The 21,359-nt window shown below is 53.2% G+C and overlaps 1 protein-coding gene across 4 annotated transcripts in view; it reads right to left on the bottom strand.

Moving 5' to 3' along the window:
* SYNJ2 (synaptojanin 2) overlaps positions 1-21,359 on the bottom strand; it is a 106,675-nt gene that overhangs the window by 27,973 nt on the left and 57,343 nt on the right. For all 4 annotated transcript variants that reach the window (XM_043888173.1, XM_043888174.1, XM_043888170.1 and 1 more), the window contains exons 6-16: positions 17,641-17,702; positions 15,335-15,431; positions 12,756-12,928; positions 12,293-12,374; positions 11,545-11,694; positions 11,264-11,429; positions 7,485-7,676; positions 6,033-6,117; positions 5,041-5,181; positions 2,604-2,796; positions 334-492 (exon numbers count right to left, since the gene is read on the bottom strand). In XM_043888173.1, coding sequence (XP_043744108.1) covers positions 334-492; positions 2,604-2,796; positions 5,041-5,181; positions 6,033-6,117; positions 7,485-7,676; positions 11,264-11,429; positions 11,545-11,694; positions 12,293-12,374; positions 12,756-12,928; positions 15,335-15,431; positions 17,641-17,702 — 1,500 coding nt within the window. The remainder of the gene's footprint in view (positions 1-333; positions 493-2,603; positions 2,797-5,040; positions 5,182-6,032; positions 6,118-7,484; positions 7,677-11,263; positions 11,430-11,544; positions 11,695-12,292; positions 12,375-12,755; positions 12,929-15,334; positions 15,432-17,640; positions 17,703-21,359) is intronic.

Genomic DNA, 21,359 nt, shown 5'->3' with positions numbered 1-21,359 from the left:
GAAGCTTAATTTGCAAACACAAGCGTGTACGCTCAGTAGATGCTGTTCCATCCTGGGGGCTCCCAGGTGGCGCTAGTAGTAAAGAACCCGTCTGCCAATGCAGGAAACAGAAGAGACACAGGTTTGATCCCTGGGTCAGGAAGATCCCCTGGGGAAGGAAATGGCAACCCACTGCAGTATTCCTGCCTGGAGAATCCCATGGATAGAGGAGCCTGGCGGGCTACAGTCCACAGGGTCACAAAGAGTCAGACAGGACTGAAGCAACGTAGAATGCACGTGTGCACATTCCACAGCGGAGCAGGTGTTAAAAACTATTTCAAAAGGACGACTTACTTTTCCACTTGACTTCTGCAGCTGTAGCTGATCAAACTCCAGAAGCTTCTTCCAGTCTTGGCGTTTAACAAAATAGAAGACTTCTTCGTAAGTGAGATCAATGCGGTAGTTGAAATCACCACACCAAAACACATAATCGTGAGAGAAAATGTTTCTTCCCTAAGTCATAAAAAGAAAGAAATCCTGATGATTTGATCCATCTTGCAAGGAATGTGGGAGAGGGGGAAAACCAAATTCACTATACAGAAGGTAAGCAGATATGTTTTCCTTAAAATGTTATTTTTAAAACAAGAGTCTGTTAAAAGCATCTCATTTTTCACTAATGCCATAAAAACCTACTGATAGACTTGCACGCGGCTTACTTTTTACATCTTAAATAGTGTTTTTGAGCGGTCTGGGGAAAGCCCCAACCCTAATACTAGGCGCATGATGGCCAGTATTCACTCTGCCCATCAGATCTCGGCCACCAGGTTTTACCCCTGCTTCGTTATGTCTGTATCTGAAGAACAATGGCCCAAATATTCAGCGTTATGAGAATGAGGTTTAAGAAAATAAGTATAAATGCTCAGGACATGCAACTCTGTCAAAGCCAGTGGATTTCATACATTTTTATCCTTGATCCTCCATCACTCCCCTTGATCGGTCCCCCTGCCCCCAGCCCGCCCAGTCAGCTCTGCGTCCGCATCCAGGGCAGCCCTGTCGATCGCAGACATCTTCCCCTTCCCCACCCAGGAATCACAATAGCAGCGCAGTATCTGCCGCCCACAATGCTGGGATCTGTTCTGGGGCGCCCCGTCCTCACAGTGGCCCTACCAAGCACATACTCTTGGTCCGCTAGCAGATTAAAAGAAAAAAAGAAAGTTCAGAAACTTTGCTGAAGGTTACACCACTAGTCCACGATACAGACAAGATATGAACTCAGACCTGCCATGCTCCAAAACCTGCTTCTGTTGTTCTACTTCACTGCGTGGTACTTCCACTCCCCTCAGCCCACAAAAATATTCTGGACAGAAGACTGAAATTATCACAGCCCAATAAAAGAACCGTGCAGAGCAGCCCTGCCTAAAAGAACACTCCGTAGTGATGGAAAGGGTCTGAACCTCAGCTGTCCAAATCCCAGCCACGTGGGGCCATGCACATGAAGTGCAGCCAGTGTGACTGAGGGCTTTTAGCTTTATTTTATCTATTTTACATTTAAATAGCTACTTGTGGCTAGTGGTTACTCTACTGAACAGCACAGATATAGAGTATGGGTACCCTCAATATTTCTACTGAAAAAAACCTCTATTATAAACTCTTTAACTATTGAAACTGTGTCCCATGTTTGCTATTTCAAAATAGCACTCCTCAAGTGAGAAGGGTTGGACTTCACTTTTTTTTTAAGTTACACGGGCACAAAAAGAAAATATTAGTCCTACATAATCTGGAAAACTACAATGACAAATTTCCCAACTCACTTCTTTTTATTCCAGGAAATAAAAGCTTCAACAAGGATTATAGCTCTTCTTCATGAAAACTAAGGAATTCTTGCCTTGAGTGCAGGCCAGTAATCAGTTTTAAGGGATCTGGCCTCACATGGAAGAGCTCTGTGACCCAGCCATGTCTCAGACAGAATCCGTGGCAGGAACGGCTGAAGTCTACCCTCACTGCTGGGGAACAGGTGTGTCTGCAGGGGGCTGAAGGTGTGCGAGACCATCATCTTTGCACAGAGAGGAAAACATTCAAATCTGAATTCGAAGAGATGCCCCCGCTACAGAATGAAAACTTCGGAACCCCCACTAGAGGGCGGCATGACTCATGATATTGGCAACCAAGAAACCAGACCAGGATCCGGGGGCTCCTGAGTCAAGAAACGGACTGGTTTCAAAACCAGTCTTTTCCAAACCACCGCAAGAAGATGCATGTGAGTCTCAGATAAACCAAATTGTACACTGGGTTTGGATTCAAACATCCTTCACCAGCTTAAGACAGAGCACGGCACACGGGTTCTCCTTCCCAGTTCCACGAAGTTGCATTAGAATAAGAACACGCAGGGTGAGTCAGCATGTTCAGAAAGTTACAGAGATACAGGGGGAGCCGAACACTCCTGGGTTGGATGCCCCGCTCACCTCTATCTCAGCTTCCCTGGCTGGTTCCCCCACCTGGAGTGCTGAGCCCCCCAGGGCAGGGATGCTCCTAGAGCCGTGTGCCCCACCCTCCTGCAGCAGCGCAGGGCACCGGGCGGGGCTGACCCGAGCAGGGACCCAGCCACGGCCCGACGCCCTGCTCACCATGGGGAAGCTCAGCTTCTGGGTGATCTCCCTGTAGTCCTCATTCCGCTCCTTCACTTGCGACTGCCCGGCGGTCAGGTGGCAGCAGACGAAGCAGAAGCTGCTGCTGTGGAACTGGAAGCGGATGGCCACGGCGCCCTTGTTCCCCGCCTTCCCTCCCATCCCCGTCTTCACCGTGTCGATCGCCACATCCCTGGAACAGAGAATGCACTGTTGTAGCCCCGCGTCCTGGGAAACAAACTCACTCAGAAGGACAATGCAGATAGTGGAGGGCAGTTTATTACACCGGCGGGCCCAAGGCAGAGTCTCCTCTTAGCCAAGGACCCCGACCAGTTTTTGTGAAAACCTTATATACCCTAAGTGTACTTGCTCAAACCCACCTCCCCAGATTCCTTGAAACTTAGTCGGGACAAGGTAAAAGAGAGGTTCGATCGAAGTTAACCCATGATTCAGGTGTCACAAGACTAGATAAACAGTGGATATTTATCAATAGGCCTGTGGTCATATCCCAATAAACATAATGGAATCTACCACTTTGTTCTGTTACAGAGATAATTAGCATATTCTTTTAGGCAACGGAAAGTCCAAGTACTAGTCCTGAGGTTCTTTTATCTGGAGGGTCTGGTTTTCCATTGGTATGCCATTCTTATAGACAGCGGGCTCAAAGTTCAGAGTCCGTTGGGAAGGGTGACCATGCGTGTAGCCTAACGTTCGCAGTCTGGCCTAAGATGGAGCCCAGCTCTGTCTGTTTCCTCCTTCAGCACACGCGGTGGGGGGCTGTTCCCACTGTCTCTGAAGGAAAAGCAGACGCTGTTCTGCTACAGAGACGAGCCACCTGGTGGCGGCACGGGGCTGGGGGCTCTGAGAACCCCCCACACCATCTGCTCAGAGGCTCCCATCTCCAGCGACCAGGCTGCATGGGGACCCGTGTGCTGCTGTCCACTCCACGTCACCCCAACCCTTCCTCGCCCCAGGGGCAGCCCCTGGGGCAGACGGGGGCATCCTCTCTGTGGTCCCAGCTCCGTCCGAGGTTGCTCACACAAGCACCCCACGAAGCACCTGGGAGTTGAATCACCTCCCCCACCACCTGTTTCCGGTCTCCCGGCTACAGCAGAAGCAGCCACAGCCTCCGACACAGCTTTTCTGCAAAGTACAGGAGGGCCCCTCAGATAATCAACATATGTTTAAGAAACAGGAGCCGTCCCGTTATCTGTGCTGGACTGGTGCGGGGGGGTGGCTTCCAAGCAGTGGCCTGCTGGTGTTAAGATGCTGACTTACAATGCATGCAAGTGAGTGCGTGGGTCCACAGGACCACGGAGCCTCCACCTGCTCCCTGGGACTGGTGCCCGACAGACAAGGTGTGGGGCTAGCCTGCCAGCAAGGGTGCGAGCTCACCCAGCTCGAGGCTGGAGGGCCACGGGGCCAAGGACACCGGGGTCGGGACCTCAGCGGGCACCTGGGAAACCCGGAGCCCCTCGGCATGGATCCCTTCCTCGTGTTCTGTCTCTGATCCCGACCCCAGCCGCAGCCTTGCTCTAACCGTAACCGACCTTCACCCAGTCCCTGTGGACACTGCCAGGCTGTCACAGCAACCACGAACCATAAAGCTTCCCAAAGGTCACGGAAGAGATTATTAGGAACACAGAGCATTTTGCTCTCTAGGTGCTGCCCTGGGCAGTCTGTGGTCCTTGACCTCCGAGGAGATGCACAACCAGTGTGACCCTATTGGGTTCAGGGGTCAGGCCAGCTCAATGCTGGGTATCGGCAAAGAGAAAGACTGGTGGGGATTCTAACAACATGAGTGAGACCAGGGAGCAAGGGAAGGCTATGAGACAGCTGAGGGAGAAGGGGAGTTTCTCCCCACCTTAAAACACACATGCATGCATGCATGCACACACACGCGCGCGCGCGCACGCACACACACACACACACACACACACACACACGCCCTTTCCTAAAAGACATCCTGTTCCAAGGCTTTTCCCCTTACGACATTCACAAAGCTGTCACTTTGGAGACTGATGGATGGGGTGAGTTTCTGCCCACACATCTTTTGAAATGTAGAATTCTTTTGAAAAGAGACAACAACTCATTTCCTGATGAGTTACCCAGCTCTAGGTCAGAGATTTCCTGTCTAACACTGCGGCAAGGAACTCCTTCCCTGGGCCCAACTGAGCCTGGCTGACAGCGATGGTGAAACGCTCCTCCTAAAAGGGTCTGGCTTCCTGAGCTAGAAGTTCCCATCGAGGCTTTATAAACGCTAGACAATATTCTATTCAGCCTGGTTTTTCCCCGGGGGATGTGTTACATTTGACTAAAATAATGGCAGGTCCTGATTCCTGCTGCAGGAAGTGGGGGGGTGGGGTGGGGGTGGGAAGGAAGTCGGAATAAAACAACCCTGGGTTCCCCCATCTGTCCGTAAATGAAATGTTCTCACCTGACGAAGGGGACGTGGTACGGGCGCACAAAGATGTAAAGACAGACGCCCACCAGCTGTGCCGAAGTCAAGAGAATGTACCGATGAGAGCGCGAGATGGCTTTCTGGAGCTGCTCACCCCACATCTTCCTGTTGGTGGTACTGGAGAAGAGAAAGCAACGATGCTATTCAGTTAGCTGGACGCAGGATCTCCCACCTGGAGACTCCTCCAGCCCTGAGCTGGTTCCTTTTTACCAAACTGACGTCGTAGCACTTGCACCCCTGCATTGGTGCCCTGTGAGCCTCAATCCCTATAGTGGACTATCCGCATCTCTCTGGTTGTGTTCCGCACATCCCCTCTACCCCTGCCACCTGCCACCCAGCACAGGGCCTTACTCATAAGACCTCCACGTGTGCGTGCTAAGTCACTTCAGTCTTGTCCGACTCTTTGTGACCCCACGGACTATATGTAGCCCGCCAGGCTCCTCTGTCTGTGGGATTCTCCAGGCAAGGATATACTGGAGTGGGTTGCCATTTCCTCCTCCAGGGGAATCATCTTGGACCAAGGATCAAATCAGAGTTTCTTAGGTCTCCTGCATTGGCAGGTGGGTTCTTTACCACTAGACCTCCGAAGAACCAGGTTTTATTATTAGTTCAGAAAGTGCCTTACAATGGACTAGGAACGAAAGAGTCCAGCTGAGTTCATACCAAATGCTAATCCAGTGGTTTTCTTTCCTTTCTAGGGGTTTCTTACACCTTGCCCTCTCTTACCTTTCCCCAGGAAATGTGAGTCAGTCCCCGCCCAGCCCAGCCACGCCCTTGGGGCTCAGACACGCAGCAGGCAGTGGCAGCCTGATGACTCAAAGCTCCAGGCCAGGCAGCGGCAGCTCCCGAAGCACGGAGCCTCCCCCACCCTTCCATTCCCTCAGTCGGAATGCAGGCAGCAGCACCAAGGGTCGCAGGTTAGCGGCCGCCCTGGCTCAGGACCTTACACCCCAGGCCGGGCCGCCCACCTGGCGTTGACGATGTTCCCCGCACTCAGCTCCACCATCTCTTCGAACCCCACGGCAAATATGTCAGCCGGGCTGCCGCTGTCATCTGCAGAACGAGCAGAAGACAGAGGAAATCAGACCCCCAGGGGCGGTGTGGGCCAGCGCCCTGCGGCCTGGGAAAGCCCTCCCGGCCACAGGTGAGCACCCGCCCACCTCCCTCCAGCTCCCACAGTGCACACGGCCCTCCCCTGCCTGCATCCCAGGAACATCGCTGACCTCTCTGTGGCTTGCTCTGCAAAAGGGACGGTTTAACGGTCACCCTGAAGGGTGGTCGTGAAGTCAGAGGACACAGGGAAAATTCCTGGACTCACAACTTCCATGCCAGCAGACCTGCCTGCCCCCCCATCCACCACCCACTACGCCCGAAGCTCCCGGGGGGTGGGGGGGACTGGCACAAGCCTGCGTGGCCCTCAGTACTCTCACAGCCCTGGGCCAGCCCCTCTGGGTTAATGTCCGACTGTGGTCCTCTCCCAGGGGGCTGGTGTCCTGGGGGTCAGGGGATGGACCTGTTCTGATGAAGTCTGCCCCAGAAATGCTGGTTTACAGACCGCAGAGCTAGCAGAGGGGCTTCTCATCAGCTCTTTGTTCAGCTCTTCATTCCCTCTAATGGGGGGCCTTCGGTGAACAGACACCCTGGGGCCACCTGCCACATCCCTCTCGACGAGCCCTAAGCCATCCCCGTGACTCCGAGCCGTGTCCCTGCAGTATCCTGCCCCCCGCCCCATGCAGACAGGCCACGGACAGTGGGAACGGGGCTCTGGGCTCTAATCATCTTCAAGGTCCATTAGTGCAGCTCCCCACCTGCCCCCAGCACTACACATAGCAGGCAGGGAACCAGCCCATGAGGCTTTCCAGAACCCATATGAGCAGGAGAAAAGTCAAAGGCCTAGATAAATGGCTGACTCTTGGAGAAAAAGCATGTGTTTGGATCCTGACCTCTAAGGCCATTAAATATTACCTTGCATGACATAGGATAAAAGGTGAGGTGTCCAACCTCGCCATTATTTTATTCTTAAAAGGGGACACAACTGCTTCGTGACTGCTCAAGCAGACATGTGTCAACACGGGGGGTCTGGGAAAAGGCCGGGATGTGTGTCCTGGGTCAGGGCGTGGGCCCAGCCCGGCATCTCACTCACTTATTACAGCCCAAAGGCTCTAGATATCGAAACCGAAAAAGTGCAAAATCTACATGTGAAGAGAAAAGCGAGATTCACCGCTTGGGTAACCCTTCCAAACATTTGGAAAGGAAAAGGTGCTACATATGTAACTTGCCAGACATCTTCTGGAAAGTCAGACCACAGTGTTTGCTAAACGTTCTGAGGAGCGAGAAGGCCAAGTACCCGACTTCCCACCTGTGGGCGAGGTCCGCAGCGAGGGGGTCTACACTGGTCACCCTGACCCGGCCGCACTCACCAGGGGGTCCGGCGACTCGGCAGAGCGAGGGTGCATCCAGCAGCCAGTCGGCCAGCTCGGCCGTGCCCAGCAGGTTACTCTTGAACTGCTTCCCGCCGTTCACATTCCAGGTGCCCACAGCCACGCGCACCGGCTTGAAATTCGTGAACTCCGACTGGCGCTCCGACATGGCTCTCAGGATCTTGGGAGTCACTATCGGGGGGCACAGAAAGGGCATGTCTGGCTGCACCCTGATCCTCATGCATTTCCCCCGCACCCCCAGAAACCCAGCCAGGCCTGCTGCCGGAAAGGGATGCCGAGGCCATCCACAGGGACCAGTGGCCGTGCCTTATGAGGATGAGGCTAAATCCCACCATGAGCAGAGCACCTCCCTGAGGTCATTCTGCCGCAAGGTCCCCTCCACACCCTTCCCCCAGCAGGGCCACACAGGCTGTGACGTCAGGTCACAGGGACGCGCATCCTCCACGGTCACTCCACAATCCCACGGTAATTTCATCAACGGGCTCCCTGCAGCCTCCCGCACAGAACTACGGCTCTGACACCCACCTTTGCATTCTCCCCCTTCCAGTCCAAGCACCAGCAGCGGTTTGTTGTACCCCAGACTCAAGCCTTTTAAAAACCATTACTCTGAACCCAGTCCATCCTCTAGATGGCCAAAATATATTCCATTTTTTAAACTGGGCACTTAACCCAAATCTCCATCACATACACTTTGCTATGAAATGAGACGCAGTGTACTACCCAGAGTTTCTTTCCACTTGTCCTGAGGTGGCCTTGTCTCCAGGGTTGACACGAACATCACCTTGGCTATCAGAAGCCAAATAGGAATCTCCCCAGTAATGGAGGAATAAAAGCTGAAAAGGGGTGTGAAGCCATTTTCAGCATGGGCAAACTAATTTTTCAAAAACTCTAGAAATTTCTAAGACAAGAGTTATACACCTTTATAAGGAAAACTGCTAGGTTTCCCCTCCTTTTCCATGAACCCTATAATGTTTTACAGGCTCTAGGAAAGTGGTCCCCAACCTTTTTGGCATCAGGGACCAGTTTTCGTGGAAGACAGTTTTTCCATGGACCAGGGCAGGAATGGGGTGGAGTGGTTTCAGGATGACTCAAGTGCATTACATTTATTGTGCACTTTATTTCTATTATTGTTAGATTAGCTCCACCTCATATCATTAGGCATTAGATCCCGGAGGTTGGGGACCCCTGCTCTAGGAGAGAGTGAAAGTGTTAGTCGTTCAGTCGTGTCCATCTCTTTGCGACCCCACGGACTGCAGCCCACTGGGCTGCTCTGTCCGTGGGATTCTCCAGGCAAGAATACTGGAGTGGGTTGCCATGCCCTTCTCCAGAGGATCTTCTTGATCCAGGAATCGAAACCCGGGTCTCCTGCATTGCAAGCAGATTCTTTACATCTGTACAACCAGGGAAGCCCTAGGAGGTAAGAAGCCACTAAAAATTTCCCAAAGAAACCCCCAACTCACTTTTATGTGGAATCTTCAACACATCCCCACACACGTGCCTACAGACATATACAAACTTTAAGAAAAAATGAACTCACAGATGCAGAGAACAGTTGCCAGAGGCTGGGGTGGAAGTAAGGGGCAGTGAATCAAGGTGGTCAAAAGGTACGAACTTCTAGCTATAAAATAAGAAGCCTGGGGATGTGATGTACAGAGCGATGATTGTAGCTAACAGCAGTGTATTATACATTCGAAACGTGCTGAGAGTAGATCTTAAAAATACTCATCACAAGTAAAAAAAAAAACTTTTGTAACTATCTGTGGTGATGGACGTGAACTAGGATTATCATCGTGATGACCAACCTAGACAGAATATTAAAAAGAAGAGACATTACTTTGTCCACAAAGGTCCGTCTAGTCAAGGCTATGGTTTTTCCAGTAGTCCTCTATGGATGTGAGAGTTGGACTATAAAGAAAGCTGAGCGCCAAAGAATTGATGCTTTTGAACTGTGGTGTTGGAGAAGACTCTTGAGAGTGCCTTGGACTGCAAGGAGATCCAACCAGTCCATCCTAAAGCAGATCAGTCCTCGGTGTTCATTAGAAGGACTGATGTTGAAGATGAAACTCCAATACTTTGGCCACCTGATGCGAAGAGCTGACTCATTGGAAAAGACCCTGATGCTGGGAAAGATTGAGGGCAGGAGGAGAAGGGGATGACAGAGGATGAGATGGTTGGATGGCACCTCTGACTCGATGGACATGGGTTTGGGTAAACTCTGGGAGTTGGAGATGGACATGGAGGCCTGGCATGCTGCAGTTCATGGGGTCACAAGGAGTCGGACACGACTGAGCGACTGAACTGAACTGAGTTCGCAACACATACAAATAGCAAATCATTATGTTATACACCTGAAACTAATATGTCAAGTATAACTAATTGAAAAAAAAAGAAAGAAAGAAAGAAACCTCTAGCTACTGAGGGAACCGTGACAGTCCTGTCCCTAAGCGTGGAAGGTAGCCTACCTACTGGAAGATTTCTAGGGTCCCGGGTCATAACAGAAACAGGAGGCTACCCTCAGGGGAGAGTCCCTACAAATGACATGTGGCAATGGGACCAAGAACGCTTTCTAGCTGAGAAAGATCCCTGGAGTAAGTTAACATTCAAAGACATCAGTTCCTGGGGAGCCCACTCTCTCTCTCCCAGGCTCTCGGTTTAGAAAACAGTCCAAACTAACAAAGAAGGAGCGTGAGTACTTCCATGAGTCCAGAAGAACAGGCTCCTGGGAACCAGAGTGACAGCTGGTACCATGTAAACAATTTTATCTTCTGTATATTGTGGAGCTCGACCTTCAGGGTGGGGAGGGACCGCTCCTCCTGGGGTTAAGCCAGTTCTCAGACTCAGCCAGAGCCTGTTCCGTGCACACAGCCAGTCCTGAGCTGCGCCTCCTGTTTCCGGCCCCCACTCCCTGGAGGCGATGTCCTCCCAGGAAGGAGATCCAACCAGTCCACCCTAAAGAAAATTCACCCTGAATATTCATTGGAAGGACTGATGCTGAAGCTGAAGCTCCAATACTTAGGCTACCTGATGCAAAGAGCTGACTCACTGGAAAAGACCCTGATGCTGGGAAAGACTGAGGGCAGGAGGAGAAGGGGGCAACAGAGGATGAGGTGGTTGGATGGCATCACAGACTCAATGGACATGAGTCTGAGCAAACTTGGAGATAATGAAGGATAGGGAAGCCTGGTGTGCTGCAGTCCATGGGACTGCAGAGTCAGACACAACTGAGCAACTGAACATCATCATCCCTGGACCAGGTACCATCCACGTAGAGCCCATGACTGTAGCCCAAAGCGCCACAGAGTTACTCCAGCCAGCTAGTGCCACACTGTCTACCCTGCCCAGCTTTTCCTATGAAAACCCCAAAAACAACCACGGCTTAAGCGCCCTTCTGCCTCCTGACCACCCTGGGGTTCTCTATGTGGCCTCGCGCAGCATCTCCAGGACTTGCGAGATAAATGACTATGTTCTCCTGAGCCTCTCCTCAGCCTCAGCTTGCAGCTGCACCTGGCTGAGCATCTCACACAAAACACGGCAGCTGGCCGCTTAGATCAGCTGGTCAGAACGTGAGATGGGTCAAGCTGGGGTCAAGGGTCAGATTCTGAGCACAGAAGCTCGCTTGCTCAGGGGCTGCCAGCCACATGTCATCTAGGATTATGTGAGGGTAGCCAGGCTGGCTGGACCCGCCGCATGCCCTCCGGATGGCAGGGCAGCCAGACGCGTACAACCCCCCCAGTTCCAGGCGAGTGGGAGCCCCTCACCCAGCAGGGCCGGGTTGTCCAGCAGCATCCTCCCTTTGTCCGCAGACTCCTCGCTGTAGACGTCCCCGACCAGCAGCAGCTTGATGGCCTCCTGCTTCACCCCGTCAAAGAAGTTGGACTGGATCGTGCGAGACACGGACCGGGCCCCGTCCTTCAACTTGCCCACCTGCCACCGGCCAGACGACAGACAGACAGACAGACAGCCGTGAGAGGGGCCTGCGTGGGCCTGCGTGGGCCCGCACCCGCCCGCCCGCCCACCACCCCCGGGGGCCTGGCCCTACCTTGGCCTTCCCCTCCAGGGCCCGGCTGCCCGTGAACATCTTGCTCAGGCTGTGCCCGTTCAGAGACCACATGGCCTTGAAGGACTCCACGAAGCGGTCAGCGATGGGCCTTGAGTTCAGCCCGAGACTCTCAAGCTGTAGATGGAGGACCTGGGAGAGGCAAAGGGGCCAGCGGTCACTGACATCCCCCCCAGAAGCTGCCCACGGCGCCATCCGGCTGTGAATTCCTACTCAGTGATTGAGGGGCTGACTCTGTGCCCTCACCCCCCTCGCAGCAGAGGATGGGGCTTCCTGCCACGGTCCATCCGACTTCATCTACACCACCCAGCCCTCCCCTGAGACCCTCAGCAAGCAGGACAGCCAAGGCTGGATGGTGGGCATCACTGACCCCACGCCTCCTCCCAGCAGGGAGCCAGAAGAGGTCATCCGGGCAGCAGGGTGCAAACCCAGCCTCACCTTCAGGCAGCCTTACTCTGCCTTCATCCATGGAAAGGTCCACAACAATCCCTACACCCTATCTTTTCTCCAGGTGTCATCTGTGGACCACTGTGTCTCGGGTGCCTTCCAAAGAGCGTGTGAAAGGCCCATCACATCACTAGCCACCTGGCCACTTGGTGAGACCCCTCTCTAGATGCCGGGCACATGGCTGTCCCCTCCCCACGGTGACCACAAGAGCCCACAAGGGTGCTGAGGCCAGCCCATCCCCTTGACGGCCCAGGACAGGTCACAGATGGCCCGAGAGACAGACCTCGAGGGCGATGAAGCTTTGCACCGCGTTGGTTCGGTCCAGGCAGTCGAGACAGTTCATCCGCAAAGTGCCTTTCTGGAAACTTAGGAAACCAAAGGATATGAGTTACAAGTTGTGCTGGAAGAAGCCGTGGCTGTGGCACAGTGGCCTGTGGGGCTGCAGGCCCCCAAGGAAACTCATCAAGAGAGGACCCCTCACCTCCTGCCTGGTCGCCCACCGCCACCGAGAGCCCACGCCTGCAGCCCGGAGTCACCGGCATGACGCAGATAAGCGGATTCTAGGCTGCCTGCCCGGCTCTGTCTTTCCCATGGAAACCTCAGTGGAGGCTCCCCGACGGTACACGTCACAGGTCTGCCCACCGGCGGAAGCAGGAGCAGCGAGGTTGGGGGCGGTGCGTTCCCGGGAGAGGCCCGCCCCTTGGCCAGCCCACCCAGCGGGAGGACAGGACACGGCTGAGACTCACCGGGGACTTACATTCTCGCCCCTGGTGAACACGTCAAAGTCATCCCAGTGCAGCTTCAAGTGGGGCCGCAGGAGGTTCTCCAATTTCTCGAGCTTCCCGCCTTTGGCAAACTGATGGAAGTCAAAGTTGATCATAGGCGTGTCGCCGGCGTGGCAGGAAGCCCAGAGCAGCTTCTGAAAGGGGATGGGAGAGGGTGGCAGGGCATCTGATCACTTAACCGCATCACTCAGCAGGGCCCGGGGGCTCGGCCTGAAGGGTTAGGTGGGACCAGGTGGTTTACCAGCCCGGACCCGGAAAGGGCAGCACAGAACATGACCCCGGGGACGAAACCACAAAGCACATCTCGCCTGCAGAAGGGCCGGAGGTCCACCTCGGATGGAAGACAGCCAGAATGTGGCTCTGTGGCTCTGCGACTCTGCCCTGTGCCTCCTCAGGGCAGCCCGGGGCCCAGCAGGGACATCACCTCCCACAGGGCTCTCCGGAGGGCGCCCGCGGGGAAGGACAGCTTCGTTCTGCAGGGCCCGCAGTGCCTGGCACCCCAGGACCTGGGGCAGTGAAGCAGGTTGCAGAGCTCATAATCCAGCTCCCGTTGCCCTGGTAACCAGTCCCATCCCTACAAGCCAAGCCTCCAGGAGGGTCCTCCAGGCCATCTGGGGGTGAGGGGAGGTCTGGCCCAGTGAAACCCCAGGGTGGAGGAGACAGGGGCTCAGGGCCTCCCGAGGCTTGGATCCCACAGATGAGCCGGACTGATGGTGGAGCCAGAGGTGGGGAAGCACGCAGGTGGGTGCCGGGCAAAGGTCTGCCCTCCACATCAGGTACCCCAGCGCTCTCACCAGGCAGCCCTGGGGGCCAAGGATGACGCGCTGCCATCCCAGGGCACCCTCCCGTGTGACCAGACTTGTCCACCATGTGCCCAGCCAGAGTCTAGTCCTTAAAGGGCTGGAAGGGCTTCGGGCGGTCTGGTCCCTACGACTCTGAGGGCCTGTCCCCCACACGTTAGATGCAAATCAACACACAACCATCGATATCAAGAAGGTCTTGCTGTGAGGTCATCAGCTGACCCAAAGCAGGCATGCTTGGTGGCTTCATGAGCTGAAGTGCCTTGTCCCCTGTGGCCTGAAAGCCACGGGACACAGACCAGCTGCTGGTGCACGGACCTCAGCGTGGTGGAATCGACAGGCTGCCGAGGGAACTCCTTTGATGTAACTCCAGTGGGGACCGTGACCCAGGCTCTCCAGGTAGTGTCTGCCTCTCAGCTCCTCCCTGCTCAGAAGCCTGGCCTCCTGCACTGGGTCCCAGGTCTGCTGTCGTCATTTGCCTTTCTGGCCCAGGGGGCCACCAGCTGCTAGGGTCAGCTAAGACCACCTTCTCCCCAAAATCGAGGCACAAAGGGGGAAAGATTCTTCAGGGTTTTTTTTTTCCCCCTTCTTCTATCTTAAAATAAGCTGCCAACACTGCTGCCAAGATGGATGGGAGGGGAGATACTTGTCGAGCTTGTTGCCCATAGCAACAAACCAAACAGGAAAAGCAGGTCTGGCCAAGTGAAACTGGCCACCAGAAAGTCTGCTTCAAGCACGGGGCTTCCCCAAGCAGCGGGAAAGGCACACCCAGTGGATTCAGCTTCCACTGGCCAGGGGCCAGGACCACAGGGGACACGCTTCCTGTGAAGTGAGGGCTGACTTCACACTCTCCATAAGGGGCTTCCCTGAGCTCTGAACAACCACAGGGTTTTTTCCTTTCCCATCCAGCAGGGGACACAGGCTGAAAGGACTGTGTAAGCCCACAGCCCACTCGGTCCAGAGAAGGCTGAATGCACAAGGGGGCACTGGGGACAGGGAGAGATGCTAGGAGGTGGGTGGAGCCTTCTGCTCATGGCCCCCTCCCCATCCAGGGCTTCTCGCTGCATCTTCTGGGGGGCGGGGAGCGGGGACCTGTGCCAAAAGCCACAGGGAGTCCACAGAGAGCTGGGGACAGTGAGCAGCTTCGGGGAGGCAGCCCAAACAAGGCTGGATGACGACTCGAAGGCTCCAAGTTCACAGGAGGAAATTATGTTAGGCTGCTCACATTAAACCCAGCAAGGGCTCTGAAGAGCTACCTAGGCACAAGTGTCCTGCGGGTGTTTGTGTGGACTTGCCAGGAGGTGCGGGCCAGTGGCTGGGCCCGCCCGCCAAGGGAGGAGGGGACCCCAGTTCCCCGAGGGGGTCAGGGATGCACAGGGTGGAGCCCAAACATACACGTGCATGCATGTATGCGTGTACGCGTGTGTATGTTCGTCCAAGAGAGATGGGGAAAGGCCCGGCCGTGCTGAGTCCTCAATGACCCAGTGGGGAGAAAAGGCAGCTGGAGCCAGGAGATGCTCTGTTCTCCTTCTGAGCAGATTCACCCAACCATGGCTTCACGAAAATTAAACTTCATTCATCAGGAGCCCAGATCACTTAATGCTGAAGCTCTGATGGAAAAAAAATCTCCCCAAACATGGGAGAGCAGGCCGCTATCTCCAGTCCCCAAGGAAGCCCACCCTGAGCAGGGCACCCCCCACCCCCTCTCCCTGCCTCGCCCCAGGGCGGGGAGCCAGTTACCTTGAAGGCCCTGTTGAGCACTTCCTCTCCACCTCTGCTGCCCAGCAGGTTCACGACCACCTGCTTCCCGTATTGCTCCTTCAGAAGCACCATATGCCTGCAACAGAGCAGGACAGTCCGTGATGCCCCGCCCCTGGGGCACACATTGACCCCGCCCCTCAAGGGCCCCGGCTAGGCACTAGCGGTCCAGGATGAGCTGGCCCCAGGAAAGGCAGCGGCCGAGAGGAACAGCAGATCAGACTTCTGAACACGCGTGGGGTAAGACAAGGATACGCCGGACTTCTATACGGTACCCCCCGTAAATCCAGAACTGCTAACCTGCCTCTCATCAACAGAGCCTCATAAACGCAATGTGCTTATCTCCAAAGTTAATCTATTTCACCTGGTACTTCCTCAAATCTAGAAAAACCGGTAGGGAAGCCATCAACCTCGGGGCCCAGTCTTTTCATCTAAGTGCTGCATTTCATGATGTTTAACCTCAGCAAGAAGGTTATAAGAAAATTTCCATCTTTAGGAAAATTCTTTGCATATCAGAGACTATTACACATATATTGAAATAGTAGGGGGAGACTCCAATATTCTTACCACCAGCTATTGTAAAGTAACTATAATTTTACTAATGTTAGAAATAGCTAAATGTAGCTTTTTAAAAAAATAGGGAAAAGACATAATGCAAAAAACAGACGTAAAACTGATTTAGTAATGCAATCTTTACATCTGAAACTAGAAAAAAACTGGAAGACAACACAGGACAATGTTGAAAGTGGTGGAATTTTATGTGCTTTTAGATTCTTTTCTTCTTTAAACAGTTTTGCATTTTGCCAGTGTCTACAATAACATTTCTCTCATAAATGGAATATCTTAAAGTTAATCATCAGAAAAGAACCATTTTGAAAAAAAAAAAAGAACCATTTTGGCCCCACAAGCAGGAAAAAAAAAACAACACAAAAAACCTGTCTTACTAGCTCTGAGGGACAACACCGCAGAGAAGAACAAGGATTTGAAAGTGGGCAGTCTATGCTGCTCTGCAGATGGCTGATGATAAGCCTGCCTGCTCATCTTCAGATGAGCTTCTGTCTCCGTGGGGAGGAATTCTCCCAGGGCCATGGTCCTGGCAACCCTGCCTTGCTGCAGTCCCTCCCCCAGGAAGATGCAGGGCTGGATCAGATCTGGGCGATGGAAGCCTTTGCAGAAGCCAGCAGGCTGCGCCCCGTCCCTGAAGACAGGCGGCCCTGGGGGGCAGGTGCTGGAAGAACAGGACATGTGTGGCCTGGCTACTCTGGGCTCTGTGGTTCCTCCTGTCCAGAGAAGGTGCGTCCTGGTCTGAGGTCTGACATGCGGAGTTGGAGCAAGGCCTGCTCAGGTGAGGAGTAATATGCTAATTGGGGGACACAGGTGGGCTGGTGTTATCAATTTTAAGATAAAGAAGAAGGCTGCAAGCCAATTTAAAGCCCAAATGAAGCTTCAGGTAGCATGATTAGAACACTTAAAAAATTACTTTGAAAATTATTCTTATAGCCATTAAGATCATTTTAAAATTAGCATTCAGAGTAAAAACAACATATATTTTAAGAAGCTAATAACTTTCAAGTACAAATTACCAAGAGTTCAGGTTAGTGATGGCTTTTCTTAAGCTAGCTGAAAAATAGGAAGCACGCAATGATCCAATCTGTGTTTTAAAAAATTAACTATGTGTGATCCAGAATTGAGAAGGGGATGACAGAGGATGAGATGGTTGGATGGCATCACCGTCTCAACAGACACGAGTTTGAGCAAGTTTCAGGAGTTGGTGACGGACAGGGAAGCCTGGTGTGCTGTTGTCCATGGGGTCACAAAGAGTTGGACATGACTGAGCAACTGAATTGAACCAGAATTTCTTCTAGAATGACACATAAAAACTAACAGTGGGAATTGCGAGTTGAGCACTTCTGCCTTTTCCCTTATACCTTTCTATACCATGACTTTGTAAAGCCTCGGAATACATTACTTCAAAAACAAAAGGAAACTGGCTTAGAAATACCCTATAATTTAGATGATCCCTTATTAACTAGGACAAACAGATAAGAGCGTCACTGCAAAAGAATGGATAAAACGATTGCAAAGTGTTACCTGAGCAATTTATTAATGAACCTGCAGGGAAACCTGAGAGCAAGGAAAACATCCCATTTTGTAAACTGCCTTTTGGCAAAAAGAACCAGAATGAAAGGCAGATTCAGAGTACAGATTTGGGGTCTCCCCCTTCTGGCCACTCCCTGGCCCCCAGTCCCACCGTCTGATAGGAGGAAGGATGGACTTGACGACCCTACCTGTCGAAGGCAGGGGCGCTGGCCTCCAGGCCTCTGCTGAGTCTCAGATGATGGGAGCCAACCTAAATCAAAGAGAGACGACGCTAGTGATTCCTCTGGCCCAGGACGCAATAGCCTTTCCATTCGCCCTCCACCACCAGCCAGGCCAGAGCAGCAGCCTCTCGGCCCCTCCGTGGTCCGTCTGTAGCTCAGGACGGCCAGGCCCTGAACCCAAGTCTGGCTCTGTTCTGGCCCCATCCTAAGTGCCGCATGGACCACGTCGGCTGGACTCATCCACAGAAAACAGACCACGAGGCCCATGGTGGATCCACAAACCTTTCCATGGGGCAGAGATGCAGCCCAGCCAACCGGGAGAGAGAAACCAGCCTCCAGACTCGTCTGCGAGGCCAGGCACCTTGACTGCCCCTCAAATCTGAGCTGTCATAACTACCCGCAAACGAATCTGCCTTACTGTCTAGAACTACTTAGTTCACACCGGCAGCTTAAAACGCAAACTTGAAACTAGGCAGTTATTGGTGGAGGGCCTCTGTCGCTGGACAAATCTAAGACAACCTGATGTGGAACAGTGTTAAGGACAGTAGTGGATTATAACCTGATGAATAGAACAGGAATCCAGGAACATCTACAAAGGCGAGCTGGCTGGCTGGCTGGATGAGTGGATGGATAGATGGATGCGGGCAGGTGGATGGGGAGGTGGCCGCCTGGCGGGATGGCTAGTGGGGATGGATAGAAGGGAGGGTTTTTACAGCAAATACCAACCAATAAACACAGAGGGAGTGATGGGAAATCATCACCTTATAACCATCCCAGGAAAAAACTGTTCGGCAAAAATCATCCATTGACCACACATCTTAAAGGGAGTTTGTTGAGGAGCAGGATATTTGCATGGTCACAAAGTGTCTCCCGTAAATCGCTTCTTGGTTGAAACGTAAGACATATTAAATAAAGAAACTGAAGAACACCTTACCCAGGCGATCGAAAGTAACATCACGGATGAGGGGCCAGGGACACTGTGGGCTCCCAGATGGGACGGACTATCTGAGGACGTGGTCCTTGGGCAGAAGCGGGCCTGTGATGCTCTCTGGAAAGTCACCCTTCCTCCGTCACCTGGACAAGCCTTTAGTCCGGCTGCCCGAGGCCTCATGTCCTGCCTCCCCACGCTGGGCCCTGCCTCTGCCCCTGCCTGGCTTGGACACTGACCTGCAGCTCCCCTCGCCAATGTTACTTAGTCCTGAGGCCACTGTGGGTCAGAGCCGCAGGGAGCAGCTTCCGGCAGGGCTGGAAAGAAACCACTGCTGGCCCCACACACAGGAACTGACCTCGCTGCTTTTTTTAGTCTCCCTCCTCCTCCTTCACCCACCCTCCTCCCCCAGACAGCTGGACGCGTGGCCAACCAGCCCCGTCTGGTCCCTAAAGCCAGAGCTGCGATCCTAAACGCTCCAGGCTGAGCCTAAGGGAGTGGCTGGAAGAAAAGCGCCTGGCTGGGTGGACACGGAGTCTCCACCAGCTCTTGAGAGGGTCCCAGAGCCACAAAGGGCGTCTCTGAACATCTCCCCGCCCCTCCCCTAGTTAAAGATGCCAGCCCTTCTGGTCTGGATCCTTGCAGTCCTCCTACCTGGTGGCTTTGCCTTTATCCTCATAAGCCACGGTATGTCCCAGCTCCACGGTTAAGCCGTTGGCTTTAAATCAGCCATGATGGGAGTATTTATACTACAAAAATGGGCAAAGGCAACAAACCCAAACTTCTCCCTCCTGGCCCCAGAAAAACTGGTTTACCACTATAACCTTGAGTGGTTCCCAAGCCTTCTGCACACTGGAACCATCTAAGCATCTTCAAAACAGCATGGATGGCTGCTCCCGCCCGTGGTGATGTAACTGGGATAGCACGTGCCCTGAGCACCAGGAATGTTATGAGCTGCCCAGTGGTTTTAACGTGCGGCAATTTGGGCCCCACTGGGGCAAAATTCAATCTTTTCAGTGTAACGTACAAAGCCCACGTTCATCGGGACCTCGCTGGCCTCTCCAGCCTCCCCTTTCACCACAAGCCTGTCCCCCAGGCCGAGCGGTAGGTGGCCGAGCCAGCACAGTTCCTGGATGTGGTCTGACACAGGGGTTGCAGCATCTGCGTCGTGGTCCCCTCTGCCTTCCTGGCTGGCGTGATCCCATCCCATCCCTCCCAGATCAGTTCAGACACCCACCCCAGCAGCACACGGACCTCAGCCGCCCTCTCTCCTGGCTCTGCTCACACCACACCATCACGTCCTGTCCCCTCCTCCCCGACGGCAGCGGCAACCTCTGGTGTCAAGTGTCTGAACGTACCAGATGTGCAATGCGAGTCTGCAGGATGAATAAATGGCTTCCCCAGGGGTGTGTATGAGGGCTAGGTGGTGGAAGAGCCAGGAGACTGGTCCTCGCGCTGCACGTGAACTCAGAGAGGTGAGGACACTGTCGCTACACCACACAGCATCCTCGTGGGGACTCAGTGTGAAACTCCTGCTCGACTCACAGGACGCAAAGAGCCACACCTCTCCTGGTGCAACTTGGGCTTTTGTCTCTGCATGTGTCTCTTTGCGACCCTATGGACTGTAGCCTGCCAGGCTCCTCCATCCATGGGATTTCAGGCAAGAGTACCGGCGTGGGTTGCTATTTCCTTCTCCACATTTTACAGGGAGGAAGACGCTAAAGCGACAAGAGCCACAAAGTCTTCTAACGAACCCTATATAAAAACATAGCTAAATAGACCAGACCGGAAGAGCAACTAGCTTTCAATGTGGCTCTTTATAAACAGCACAACTTGCTGACATGACAAAGATGAACGGTGAAAGGAACGTGGTTGTTGGAAACAACCCAGTCGGGACTCAGGAGTTTGCAAGGAAGGTCCTGGGCCTGTGAAACGTGTAGACAAATCGCCATCCACAGACCTCTCTGCACACCCCCATACCCCACCCAACCACCCCACCACCCCACCAGGGCTCAACTGCTCCCTGGGGCAAGTGTAAAGGCTGCAACACTGCAACTTAAAAGGCAAGCTATTCACCCACAAATCTTTGCACTGTTCATTTAACCTAAGTGAAGATGGAGTGAGAGTTTTTCAAAATGGAAAAAACCACCAGGACTGATGATCAGACTTGCTACTGATAGTCCAGGTAAGGTGACTGAGAGCTAACGCCCTGCAAAGAGGATCTCATCTGCCTTTGATGTGGAATAATATTTAGAGGGTAAACACAGGTATCAAACCCAAAGGTTAGAAAATCCTTAAGATGCATGAACACTGAAGTCTTTTGAAACTTATTTTGAAGGAACCACAAAGGCTGTGGAGGAACCTTAACAAGCGTGATGAGTCTAAGAGGTGCTATAACTACAGAAAAGCGAGCCACCCAAGGTCCACAGATGCTGGTCCAAGTCAGACTGGGAGACGGTTGCTCCATGGCAGGGTCAGGCTGCATCTAGAGCATCTGCGGGTTCAACGTGAAGACTGAAATTAAAGGGAATGACAAGCTTTGTTTTCAGGAGAGGGAGACCAGAGCGTGGAGAGTCCTAGAACAGACAGAGAGGGTGAAGGAGGGTCCTGGAGAAGATGAAGTGGAGAAAGGGGGACCATGAAGGTCCGAGGATGCAGACTTCGTGTGGCAACTATGCAAGGCAAGGAGAAACTAGCTAATAATGATGATGATGATGATGGAGCCATCCCGAATCATGACCTCGAGCCTGGAAGAGGA

The sequence above is a fragment of the Cervus elaphus genome, chromosome 26 (genome assembly GCF_910594005.1).
Source record: "Cervus elaphus chromosome 26, mCerEla1.1, whole genome shotgun sequence".
In the NCBI taxonomy this organism is placed as follows: Eukaryota; Metazoa; Chordata; class Mammalia; order Artiodactyla; family Cervidae; genus Cervus; species Cervus elaphus.
Note: the sequence above shows the minus strand (reverse complement) of the source record. Positions and strands in the feature narration are given on the sequence as shown.